Consider the following 14,218-nt stretch of genomic DNA (forward strand, 5'->3'; position numbering starts at 1 on the left):
GGTTGAAATAGACACAATGACGTCATGGTTACCAATGGCTCCATTGTAAGTGGACCTTTATTTACAGGTTGGAATTCGTAAAAAAAAAAAAAACGTGTTCTTTTCTCTTGTGGATTTTAGGCAAAATTCTGTGTCTGAACATAACATTATTTGTTTGTGTGTGTGTGTGTGTGTGTGTGTGTGTGTGTGTGTGTGTGTGTGTGTGTGTGTGTGTGTGTGTGTGTGTGTGTGGTAGTGGGGCATAGACTAAAAAGGTCGGACCAACAAGAGGGCGGGATATAGTACTTGCAGCTCAATTAAATAGCAAGCGTCTATATTATATTTGGTTTAGCTAAGTGTATAGCAAATGCATATTGTACAGTTTTGTCCAAAAAGCGAGTCAGCCTGAGCCAGCAATACCAACAATAATCCCAAATGAATTTTCTTTGAACGCCAACCCCTCAGTCAGTAACCTATTAGTCTTTGAAGAGCTTTCTTGGAAATCCTTCAAAGTGTCAGACATCAAACAACAAAATATTCTATTTTCATCTTCAATCTTTGAAAAATGGACATTTCACAGAGGTCAGATAGCACAGCTCTCTGGATGACACAGATATGAAACTGCCCTCCATTTTCTATTTCTACCCAACAATTGCTCCTGCAACACCAAGCCCAAGTCGGATTACTCCGTCCTCTCCTTTCCCCCTCGGTCACCCGCCTCTCTTTCCCCGCAATTTTGTGATAAAACCTTGTTCCTGCAATGTAGTACCCCATGCTCAGAGACCATGTCTATCTTGCCCTCTTGGTCCCATTCCTCATCTCTCCAAACATGCTGCTGTGTTCCCATTCTAAAGTCTAGTTGGCCTTTCAGAATTAGACATGTTTTCTCTGTTCCCATCTACTTCAATCTCTATCTGACTTTAATCTTAATCCACTATGGCCTTTCTTTTTATCTATCATTCTCATACAACAGAACACAAACACTAAACTTTGTATTCATTTCAGGGTAGACATTGATTGACCTTATGCAATGGCTTACATGAATGTTAATTTACCTAATCAAAGGTTTGTTTATATATGAAATCATACAATAGGAAGGGGATTCAGACGGCCCCATTTGTCGCAGGGTTTACCTGTCACATGGAACGTGACAAATAGGGGGCGTGCACTATCCACTATAGCCCCCAGATGGCACTAGAGCATTGATTATCTTAAAATACGTTTTGTGGCAATTCCAACTTTGACCACAGCATCAGTTCAGTTCAGTTTCAGTTTATTTCGAACATGCATACGATACAATGTAATGTAAGTAGTAGGAAGAAGCAGAGCTTATTGAATCCTACCCCTTTTCATACCATAGCAATGTTATCCCATTTCCTTGTTCTCTGTAACAGAACAGTGAATGAGTAAATCATTAATAAATGATATACCATAGTAAGTAAACAAATGTTAAATACATAAATATTTTTTATCTAAAAAAAAAAAAAAAGGGTAACATCATAATTAATTATAATTCTTGTTCTGTGTACTTTGTGAACACTTGTAGTTTGAACAGTCTCTTAAACTGAATCATATTGGTGCTTTGTTTGATTTCTTTGATTATCCATTCCATAATTTAATTCCACATACGGATATGCTAAAAGTTTTAAGTGTTGCACGAGCAACAAATGTTTTAAATTAGATTTTGCTCGAAGGTTAAATGTCTCCTCTTTTATTGAGAATAATTATTGTACATTCTTGGAGAGTTTGCTGTGTACATAATTTTAGCTGTTTGCAAATGCACCAAATCGTTGAATTTCAATATTTGGGATTCAATAAGTAAAGGGTTTGTGTGTTCTCTATAACAAACATTATGTATTATTATAATCTATCTTTTTTGTAACACAGTTAGTGAATGAAGCGCACATTTTGTAGTTCTTTCCCCATATTTCTGCATAATAACTCAGATATGGTAACACTAGTGAGCAGTAGAGAATATGAAGTGATTTTTGCTCTTGAACATGTTTTGCTTTATTTATTATTGGCGTGTTTCTTGCTACTTTATGTTGTATATTTTTACATTAGATTTCCAGGTCATTTTATAATCTATTATTACACCCAACAATGTGTTTTCTTTTACACTTTCAATATCTACTCTGTCTATTTGTAATTGTGTTTGACTTTTATTCTACTGTTACCAAACAACATTATTTTAGTTTTACTGAGATTCAAAGATTTTTGTCAAACCAACTTTTTCATTTGTTAATTTCTTCTGTTATTGTTTGTGTTAGCTTTTGTGTGTTCTCTCCTGAACAAAACACAGTTGTATCATCTGCAAATAATACTAATGTTAAGTGCTTTCTAACTTTACAAATGTCGTTTGTATAGAGATTGAACAATTTTGATCCAAGTATTGATCACTGAGGTACGCCACAAAATATTTTCAGTTCTGTAAAAGTGTGTTCGCCTATCTTCACATATTGATTCCTGTTTGTTTGTTCATATTGACTTTTTTTTACATTTCCATCTAAGAAGTATTTAGGATGGTCCTTTTTAGGACCATTTTTAATAATGCTATTTAGGATGCCCCATGTTGCTCTCATATTGTTTTTGTTCTGGTCCAATAAGTGTATGTAATATTCTTTTCTACATGTTCGAAGTATGCCAGTTAGCTTGTTCTTATACGTTTTGTACTTGTTTTCTGCTTGTGTAGATCTTTGTGTTATACATTTTCTTTATAAAGTATTCTTCTTTTTGCAAGCATTTTTCAGTCCTTTTGTCATCCATGGTTAATTATTTTTATTTTGCTTCTTACTATGTCAATGGACAGTGTCTGCCATAAAGCATATTGAAGGTATTACAAAAATACTGTATGCATCATCTACATCATTTTCACTGTAGACATTGTCCCAACTCTGTTTTCTCAGATCATGTTTGAAAGCTGTCATACTTTGTTTTATTCATATTTTTCAAAAACAAATGTTTAATCAATGTTCCTCTTCTTGTAGTTTCCGTCATAGATTATGAAAACTGGCAGATGATCAATGATTTTGCATATTTGCAGGCCACTTTTGTTTAGTGAGGTGCTCGTTCATGTACACATTTGTGCCCTTCAGCCTTTTTCCCTGTGTCAGCAATGCTATTTTGTATTTCCTGTTGGCGAGCTTAACAATGGCGACGGGTGTGGTATTGTAGTCTCTTCTATTCAGTGATATGCACGCATCAATGGTGTTAATATCAATATAAATTCCCTTTGATTGCAGAAAGTTGACCACTTGTTGCTCCGTTGAAGCAGCATCCATGTTATCTGGTTCTCCTCTGTTGTCAACTGCTCTTGCATAGGATCGAGGATTGATGCGTAATTATGTCATTCTGTTGTGTAAACTGATCCCTTTCCTCTTTGAAGTTTTCCAAAACAGTGATATTCAATAGATTGGTGACATCTTGTTGTCTGGCATTGGGCTGTTGTCTCAATGCAGCCATCTCCTCCCTGAAGTTCTTCAAATCAGTGTTTTCTTGTTGCATGGTATGCAACTGTTGGCGCAACGATGCATTCTCCTTGTTCAGCTTCTCCACCTGCTGTTTTAAAATGCATTCATTTCTTCTCTGAACTTTCTAAATTCCACTATATCTTTACAATTTTATATTCTGTCTTTGCACCAGCACCAGCAAAAGGGACTCAAACCGGATTGATAATCTGATCCGGAAAGCCGGCCAAACTATTGGCACGCAATTGGAGGCGTTTGTGTCAGTGAGGGACAGGAGGTCACTGGACAAACTGCTGGCCATCATAGACAATCCTGCCCATCCACTCCACCTGACAATTAAGGGACAGCGGAGTTCATACTCCAACAGGCTCCTTCAACTTCCTTCCCGCACTGTTCGATTCAAGAACTCCTTCATTCCACACTCCATCCAGCTGTATAATCACTCGCCATATAGCAATAGATGACATCTGCCTATTACCTGACACCTGACATGTTAGCTACTTCTCTTTGTTTATAATGTCTATTTTCTATTTCCTGCTGGACCTATTCTCTATTTTATGCTGCTGCTGTCATATAGACGGTATATACTGTAATATTGTACATGGTCATTGGTTTATATTGTATATATGTTATAGACATAATATAATATATCTGTATATAAATTACTCTGTACACATATTATGTATATATTCGTATATATGTTAGATTTTTTTATAGCTATATTAGTCTATTTATACCTGCATTGTCCTTTCCATTATTGTAACTGAGCTACTGTGTTGAACAATTTCCCTTGTGGATCATTAAAGTTTGTCTAAGTCTAAGTCTAAGTCTTGATTACCTGTTCTTGGATATCTGCAACATCTTTTTGTACACCGTTGATCATCTGTTCCTCGAGAGTGTTGACCTTGCTTTGTAGAGTTCCTACCAACTTTTTCCAGTCTGGTTCCACCCCTGATAACGGCGTATTACCCCGTTGGCGACTTATTGTCGTGCTCATGGTTGCTCAGCGGCGAAGTGGAGCCATTGGTGTTGTTCGCTTCTGCAGCAGGCTGCGGCTCTATGGTGTTTTTTTGGTTTTGGGTTTTTTTCCCCACTTAATTTTGCACTGGCCAGGGCTGTGTCCGCCTTTCTTGTAGATCACTTCTAAAATATGTTCAACTCCTTCGTTTTTGTTGTTTAGCTTTGGGTTACTAGGCAACGGCTTTGAGCTAGCATTTAGCCAGTTAGCCCCCGGCTTTCCGGTGCTTTCGGTTCGCTTATTTTAGCGAATCTGTGCCTTCCGGTGGGCAGAGTTGATGTTGAATATGTTAGCAAGTTGTCTTGCTGCCGTGATCACAATCAGTAGTCGGAAATTACAGTTTTTTTTAAGCAAAAACTGTACTGTTGGGAGCGGAGCTCTTCTAGTTTACTTCCTCCCTCGGAAACAGGAAATTACGTTGAGTTGCTATGGAGAGTGGCGCTTTCCAACCTTTTTTAGCAGACTACATTGCAAAATGATTACACCCCCCAGCCCTCCACAACGCAAAATCTACCCAGGAATGGGGCCATATGAATCCCTTTACTACCGTACAAACATTTTAAGTATTTCAATTTATGTTCTGAAAAGGGTCACCCGTCTATACTCACCTAAGCAGCGAGGGGTGTGTTTGTCCCAGCGTCCATCATGTTGGCATGTGAGGAGAGCAGAGCCCAGCAGGTAGAAGCCTCGTTTACAGTGGATGGCAACAGTTACACCATAGCTGAAGACTTCTGGGTAACGTAGGCCTGACTGCCGAACACCATTCTCCACATGTCCAGGATCCGAACAGTTTACCACTGGAGTGGCAGACAAATGAAAACGTGAGAAACTGTGTAGTTTGTGCAAACTATGCAAAGTATAACATCATGTTTGCCAATTCAACCTGAAATTCATTTATGTAATTAATTATTTTTTTTAATGATTCATTAAAAAAGGAACAACACAATGTCTGTGATGTCTACTTATGTTTACCTACAATTAAATCAATACATTCTTAAGTCGGCCTATTGAAAATATTTATTCCGATATGAAAGGGGGCTACACTAAACAAAACAGTTTGGTCAATTGTTGTATAGACAGGAACCTTTCACGACAATACTTGTTTTTCACATACTATCATACTATTGCCAATATGAAATGACCAAAGATGAGTAAAATTACAAGAAAATGTTGTAATATTATGACGAAAGATGTAATGTTATGTGAATCAAGTGAGACTTTTAGTTTTGTATTTTTTCAAAGAAAAGTCATAATGTAATGACAACAAAGACTGAAGGTCCAAAACTCCCATAAAAAAACCTTATTGCAACACAATACAAAGATCCGTCACATTTAAATTTGGTAAAACAGCATCATCCTTAGCAGTCGGTATCTTTAAAAAAAAAAATTGGGACCTGAAAAGAAAAATGGCCGACAATCTGTGCGTATATCTTACTGTACAGGGTCTTCAATGATTTCCATGCGTACTTACTGTCATGATGCACATGTAAATCCCTTATTAAGTTTTTAGTTGGCGAAATATTAGTACTGTAATATTTGTAGAGAATTATAATACAAAAAAATTAAATTACACAAATCTGCTTTGTTACCTTTAACACAAAGCTAATATGTAGATGTTTTGCTCAGATAGCTGAGCATATATTGATTTATATTGTCTTGGTTTTTAATATATTTATTGTACAAAAATGTATCAAAGTGGCCCACTACATCATTAACATTTTCTGTACGTGGCCTTCGCTGGACAAAGATGGACACCCCTGTTCTAAAGGCCTAATGTTGGTCAACAATTTCAGTTTTGTTTTTTAACATGACATACACACAGACTCTGAAGTCCATGGCGCGGCATGGAATATGAATATAAGCGTGTGTTCGAATGTGAGGGCACCCTAGTGTAGTGTTTATCAAATAGTGGGTCTGGACCCCATGGCAAGCAGCAGGGAAGATGTTCATTATTTGTGCCTTGACGCTGAACCTGGCCTTCCACTTCATCCTGGAGCATCTGGACTCCCCAGGAACCTACGCTAGGATCCTGTTTTTGGACTTCAGTTCTGCCTTCAACACCATCCTCCCTGGACTGCTACGAGACAAGCTCTACCAGCTCAGCGTGCCCGAGTCCCTCTGCAGTTGGATCAATGACTTCCTGACAGACCGAAGACAGCACGTGAGGCTAGGGACGATTGTCTTGGACAGTCGAACCACGAACACTGGTACTCCTCAGGGCTGTGTACTTTCCCCCTGGCTCTTCTCCCTGTGTACAAACTGCTGCACCTCCAGGTCACCAGTCCGTAAAGCTGCTCAAGTTTGCGGACGACACTACCCGGGCTCATCTCAGATGGCGACGAGTCCGCCTACAGGAGAGAGGTGGGACCGGCTGGCGTCCTGGTGCAGCCTCAACAACCTGGAGCTGAACGCCCAGAAAACAGTGGAGATGATCATGGACTTCAGGAAAGTCACAGGCCCATCATCCCCCCTCACCCTGATTGACTCTCCCACCCCCGTCTCCATTGTGGACTCCTTCCGTTTCTTGGGCACCACCATCACCCAGGACCTCAAGTGGGAGCCGACCATCAGCTCCCTCATCAAGAAGGCCCAGCAGAGGATGTACTTCCTGCGGCAGTTGAGGAAACTTAAGGTGCCGACCGAAATGCTGGTGCTGTTTTACTCAGCCATCATCGAGTCCATCCTCACCTACTCCATCCCCGTGTGGTTCCCCGGTGCCGCAGTCCAGGTTAAGCATTGACTGCAACGCACCGTACGTGCTGCTGAGAAGGTGACTGGCTGCAAGCTCCCATCCTTCCAGGACCTGTTCTCCACCAGGACCAGGAGGCGTGTGGGTTGGATCACAGCTGACTCTTCTCACCCTGGACACAAACTATTCTCCCCTCAGGCAGGAGACTACGGTCCATCCAGACCCACACCTCCCGCCACCTGAACAGTGTTTTCCCCTCGGCCTTTAGACACACGAACAATAACAAGATCTGATAGCTCAGTTATAGCTCTTTTTATTACCTATTCTGTGTTATATGTGTATTATGTTGCACGATTGCACTAAGAAAAATTCCAAGTTTGTGAACCCGTTCTCAAACAATGGCAATAAAAACTATTCTGATTCTGATTCTGTCTCTGATTCTAGTATTCATGTTAGAACGAAAAACAAGCCTGCAGCTAGGTGGCAGCAGCGCTCAGTCTAATCAACAGTCTCCCTGTTTTACTCAGCAGAGGTAGTAAGTACACAGGAACACACGTGTACAGAGATAACGGAGGTGAAGAGAATGAGACAGTAATGGAAAAAAAAGGAGTTGTCAGCGCCATACATAAAGAAGTAACTCACTCAGTGTGTTGTACAGAAAGATAAATAAATATTAATAAGTTGTCAAAAGTAATTCAAGTCGGGGGGGCACAACATTTTCTGTCCCCCATGTGGGTCATTGACAGAAAATAATTTAAAAGCACTGCCATAGAGGAACAAAGAAAGTTTCAGCATCATAATTGACAGCTGCTGCTGAGAGGAGAGAGGTGGGGGGAAGAAAGCAAATAATGAGGGCGCTGCAGAGAGCAAGCAGGCAGGAATAAATCCCTTCAATGAAAGACCCATGTGAGCAACTGTGCTGTATCGATCTGCAACCTGTGACCGGGCAGAATGCCCGAGTGTGTGCGTGTTTAATACATCCTAACGGCAACAACACCACAATGTCTGTGGAGGTTGGGAATGTAACAAACACGCACGGTCAGCTGAGGCTGGATTCCTGAAAATGTGCTTAGCCGTGTGTGTGTGTGTGTGTGTGTGTGTGTGTGTGTGTGTGTGTGTGTGTGTGTGTGTGTGTGTGTGTGTGTGTGTGTGTGTGTGTGTGTGTGTGTGTGTGTGTGTGTGTATTTTGTCTGAATTTTGTTTTGTGCAGTCACAACATTAGGTACACCTGCACACTTAATGAGATCACAAACAGGATGTGTATCGCTGTATCAAAGGTTTTGCCATGGCAAATCTAATAATGGACACCGCGAGCCAGCAGAAACATAATAATTTGTTATTGTAACTGATCGATACAGGGAAATGATGATAATAACGCAAATGCATGACGGGCTCGTTGTACATCAATAGAAAAATATGCACACTAAAAAATAAAATGTCACTTTTCAAATGTCCCTCGGGGATTAATAAAGTATTTCTGATCTGATCTGATAACTCCAGCATTGAGGTCCACAATAATGTGTAGACTGTGTGAACTGTATATGTGCTTCTGACCTTTGCAGAGAGGTAGGGGGCTGCTCCACTGCCCGTTGAGTCGACATTGAGCACGTGCATTTCCACTCAGGATGTAACCTTTATTGCAGGTGAAGTTGACGACGTCATTGAGGTTGAACTCGCTGCCGTTTGTCCGTCCATTGGCTGGGTTGCCGGGGTGGCCGCAAGTGATGGCTGAGGGTAGGGATGAGAGATTGAAAGATTGATGGTCAATACAATGCAATACACATTATCAATTGTAAGACAAGCATTGCCCCGAGCAGTACACTTCGTTAGATACATCTGCACAACACAATGGCATCTGTCTTAGGACTGTCACGATTGAAATGTTGAATTGAGATTAATCACATTTTGTCACATAGCGACAATGTGATGATAATTAATCATGATTAATCGCAAACAGAATGTTTTTGTTATTATTTTTATTCTGTTTATCTTATTAAAAAGTACACCTTACATTGGAATATACAGTTTTTTTTATTCATGCAAAAGTATTTTGGAATAAACAGTGTGCTTTTTTAAACAGCACAAAATGAACACAAACAGACACACACACATGATGCAAGACAATTTCCACCTGGGGTTTATTTTCATCCCTAAGTGCTCTCTTTTTCTCTTAATTAAATACATCCATCCATCCATCCATCCATTTTCTACCGCTTGTCCCTTTCGGGGTCATGGGGGGTGCTGTAACCTATCTCAGCTGCAGGCAGGGTACACCCAGGACAAGTCGCCACCTCATCGCAGGGCCAACACAGATAGACAGACAACATTCACACACTAGGGCCAATTTAGTGTTGCCAACCAACCTATCCCCAGGTGCATGTCTTTGGAGGTGGGAGGAAGTCGGAGTACCCGGAGGGAACCCACGCAGTCACGGGGAGAACATGCAAACTAATGAAATACATATAACATTTTATTTTTTATAAAAACATTTCCCACTAATTCTGTCACTAGTTCTCACTTGGGCTCGTCACTCAATTGTCTGTCAGTCTGGGTTCCGGCGTAGTTGCACATGCGTCATTTGCGCTTGTTTGGGAGCGTGCCAAGTAGACTGGGAGCGTGTTAACCAGAAACCACCATGTACAAAAGAACTACCTGCCAACGCAGTCATGTATTGCTTCCTTGTGGAAACAAAAAAGCAAGCCCAAATAAGCAACAAGGCAAGGCAAGGCAAGGCAACTTTATTTGTATAGCGCTTTTCATACACAAGGCAGACTCAAAGTGCTTCACAGACAACAAAGTGAAATGAAAGAAAATAAAAGCAAAATTAAAATGCAGACAATAAAAATAAAAACAGTGCGGACGTTAAAAGTTAAAAGATTAAAAGATTTAGCTGAAAGCTAAGGTGAACATACGTAAAAGTTAAAATATTAAAAGATTTAGCTGAAAGCTAAGGTGAACATAAAAGTCTTCAGTCTAGTTTTAAAAGTAATCAGAGTTGGGAAAAGTCTGACATCTTCAGGAAGTTTATTCCAGCTATGTGTTGCATAGTGACTGAATGATGCTCTCCCTTGATTTGAGTTTACTCTTGGAACCGCTAACAGATTGGTCTCAGAAGATCTTAGTGATCTAGAGGGCTTATATAGTGGGAGCATATCAGTGATGTACTTCGGCCCTAGACAATGTAGTGATTTATATGTGAGCAGGAGGATTTTGAAATCAATTCTCTGATGTACAGGGAGCCAATATAAGGATTTAAGAATTGGTGTAATGTGCTCACATTTTTTGGTCTTTGTTAGAACTCTAGCAGCAGCGTTCTGAACAAGCTGTAGCTGCCTGACAGTTTTTTTGGGAAGACCTGCAAGGAGACCATTACAATAGTCTAGCCTACTGGTAATAAAGACATGTACAAGTTTTTCAAAGTCTTGAGCTGACATGAGCCCTCTAAGTCTTTTTACATTTTTGAGGTGATAGTAGGCCGATTTTGTTACTGATTTGATGTGACTGTCGAAATGTAAATCAGAATCTAAAATAACCCCAAGATTTCTGGTTTTATTTGAGGTTTTCAGGGACAGTGATTGAAGGTGTTGGACGACTTTAAACAACACATTAAATTTTTATTTTTATTTTTTTTTTTTTTTAAATCCTGCACTACCATGAGCTAATGCAACAAAATGTTGTTTTTATCTGTACTGTAAAGTTCAAATTTGAATGACAATAAAAAAGGAAGTCTAAAAACAAGCCCCATTAACCACAACTCATGCAATTTGCAAAAAATAAAATAAAAGCTAGAAAGCTAGGAACTTCCGTCGGTTATAACTAGTGATGTGGTTGGATATAACTTTGGTCTTGTGGAGATAGCGACCTGCTAGGGCTTCGAAGCTATACCTTTTTGTTTATCTATTTCTGCTTAGTATTTGTTCTTGTGGCTCAATAACAGCTGCTTTTCCACCGCTTCGAAACGGACTGAGAGTCACAGGACACACATTAACCGTGGGGCGGCATAGCTCGGTTGGTAGAGTGGCCGTGCCATCCTAGTCACTCCCGTTGTGTCCTTGGGCAAGACACTTTACCCACCTGCTCCCAGTGCCACCCACACTGGTTTAAATGTAACTTAGATATTGGGTTTCACTATGTAAAGTGCTTTGAGTTACTAGAGAAAAGCGCTATATAAATATAATTCACTTCACTTCACATTAATCCTGCGATTAAAAAAATTGTGCCGTTAAAAGACACTTTTGTTAACTTGTCATTATTGTTTTAACTTTGACAGTCCCCATAATTATATAAAAAATAGATTGTGCTGATGTACCTAATTCTGTGGCTAATGAATATAATGTTTACAAAGTACAAAGAAAAGGAATCCTGATAAACATTTTGAACTTTATTGAAAATGTGATAATCTTAGTCATCTCATTATGTGAATCACAACTTAACTTTTTTATTGTTCATTGATTTAAATTCTGTAACAATTTGAGAACAGGAAGTGAACATGTGTTATTAATTGCTATGATATTGGAAAGTGGTAGGATTAAATAAACTCTGCTTCTTCCTACTTTGTTTCGGACATGTTGTAATATGAAAATATGTATGGATTATGTGAAATATGTGTATCATATTGTAAAGGTTTGCATGTTCGAAACAAACTTAAATAACAACAACAAAACATGAGTTTATTTTTAGCAGATGTTCATTTGTCTTAGTAAATTTTCAGCTTCACCCATTGTGTAAAATGAATGTAGATCCTTACACAGTGTTCTGTATTAGTTATAGTCTGCACTTACGGACACAAACAGGTGTTGTTCCAGACCACCGATGGTCTTGTTGGCAGATTCTGACTGATGTGCCAATCAGCCGATATCCCAGCATGCACTGGTAGACCACTGTGTCGCGGTAACTTGAGCCGTCACCGCTAATGTGCCCATTGACGATAGGATCTGGAGAGTCACAGTGGCCAGCTAAAAGAAAGAAAAAAACATCACATTACAAAAAAATACAAAAATACAACTAAACCAATTAAGTGCAGAATTGTTTGTCCTTTAAGGTATTTTTTTCTGCATTTTGCCATAGTTATTTTTATATTACTCCATTATACATGATCCACTCCAGCCCTAAACACAAATACCAAACATATAATGTTTTTATTTTTTATTTTAACCCTTCGAAAGCCTTTTGACCAAATTATGTCACAGCTTTAAACTTAGTATGAATTTGCACAACATGAGTTATTGTATTAATTTAAACCTGTGACATTATTTCATCAAAATACTTCTAAAAGGGTCACAAAAATAATTTAAAAAAAAACAAAAAAAACATTACATGTTAGATATTTCTGTTTAGGACTGAATTTGAGGGAAACAAATAAAAAATCAAGATTTTTTTTAAACTTAAAACATGTAATGACTTTTAAGTCCAGTTTGGCTTTGAAGATCATTCAAATCCAATGTGCCCACAGGGTTAAAAGAATGTGTTTTCTTTGACCGTTTACAACAATAATTAGACATAGAAATAACATAAACAGAAAACTAATGTTATTGTGAGCATGCCCTAAGCTTTGTCCACACATGCAACAGTCAGTGCTTTGAATCGTCAGTGCTTTGAGGCGGTATTAAACATTAAGTAATACAATGTCTCAGTGGTACAGTAGATCATTTGAGTTATTTGGGGCATGTTATGTATATAGATGATCTTTTTTGGTTGATCTAATTTTCACGGCTCAAACCACGGCACTTGTTGCATCTACATGTACTGTACACATGGACAAATGTATTCGAACAGTTGACAAAGGAAATGCAAATATAAGATTGAAAGTTTGATTGTAATACTAATAGCAAACAGTAGAAGTAGCTTGTCACATGAGTTAAGTTAAAGTTAAAGTTAAAGTACCAATGATTGTCACGGTACACAAATCACCAGTTATTTTGAAGAGGAGCAGAGAAACAGCCCAAACGCGTCCACCTCCACGTTTGACAGATGTTGTTGTTAGGGTCTTATTCAGCATTTCTCCGCTTTCAAATACATTGAGTCAGATTGATGCCAAATAGCTTAATTTTGGTCTCATCTGATGAGAACATGTTCCTCTAAACCTTTTCTGGATCATTCAGGTGTTAATTGGCAAATTTCAGATGGGCTTGTATACTGTATATGCTGTCTTAAAGGCCTACTGAAATTATTGTTTTTATTTAAACGGGAATAGCAGATCCATTCTATGTGTCATACTTGATAATTTCGCGATATTGCCATATTTTTGCTGAAAGGATTTAATATAGAAAATCGACGATAAAGTTCGCAACTTTTGCTCGCTGATAAAAAAAAGCCTTGCCTGTACCGGAAGTAGCGTGACGTCACAGGAGCTAGTATTTCTCACAATTCCCCATTGTTTACAATGGAGCGAGAGAGATTCGGACCGAGAAAATGATGATTACCCCATTAATTTGAGCGAGGATGAAAGATTCGTAGATGAGGAACGTTACAGTGAAGGACTTGAGAGACAGTGATGGACGTATCTTTTTTCGCTCTGACCGTAACTTAGGTACAAGCTGGCTCATTGGATTCCACACTCTCCTTTTTTTATTGTGGATCACGGATTTGTATGTTAAACCACCTCGGATACTATATCCTCTTGAAAATGAGAGTCGAGAACGCAAAATGGACATTCAGTGCCTTTTATCTCCACGACAATACATCGGCGAAATGCTTTAGCTACGAGCTAACGTGATAGCATCGTGCTTTAACTGCATATAGAAACAAAAAAATAAACTTCTGACTGGAAGGATAGATAGAAAATCAACAATACTATTAAACCGTGGACATGTAAATACACGGTCAATGCTTTCCAGGCTGGCGAAGGTTAACAATGCTGTGCTAACGACGCCATTGAAGCTAACTTAGCAACTTAGCAACGGGACCTCACAGAGCTATGCTAAAAACATTAGCTCTCCACCTACGCCAGCCAGCCGTCATCTACTCATCAACACCCGTGCTCACCTGCGTTCCAGCGATCGGCAGAAGGACTTCACCCGATGCGTTTGGCGGCCCAGAGACGTAGGAAGTCTAGGAAGTCAAGGT

The 14,218-nt window shown here is 39.2% G+C and overlaps 1 protein-coding gene across 1 annotated transcript in view; it reads right to left on the reverse strand.

Moving 5' to 3' along the window:
• The window catches only part of LOC133630056 (CUB and sushi domain-containing protein 1-like), a 426,532-nt gene that overhangs the window by 86,100 nt on the left and 326,214 nt on the right, over positions 1–14,218 (reverse strand). The window contains exons 48-50 of the mRNA XM_062021303.1: positions 11,935–12,108; positions 8,708–8,881; positions 5,073–5,261 (exon numbers count right to left, since the gene is read on the reverse strand). Of these exons, the coding sequence (XP_061877287.1) occupies positions 5,073–5,261; positions 8,708–8,881; positions 11,935–12,108 (537 nt within the window). The remainder of the gene's footprint in view (positions 1–5,072; positions 5,262–8,707; positions 8,882–11,934; positions 12,109–14,218) is intronic.

The sequence above is a fragment of the Entelurus aequoreus genome, linkage group LG02 (genome assembly GCF_033978785.1).
Source record: "Entelurus aequoreus isolate RoL-2023_Sb linkage group LG02, RoL_Eaeq_v1.1, whole genome shotgun sequence".
In the NCBI taxonomy this organism is placed as follows: Eukaryota; Metazoa; Chordata; class Actinopteri; order Syngnathiformes; family Syngnathidae; genus Entelurus; species Entelurus aequoreus.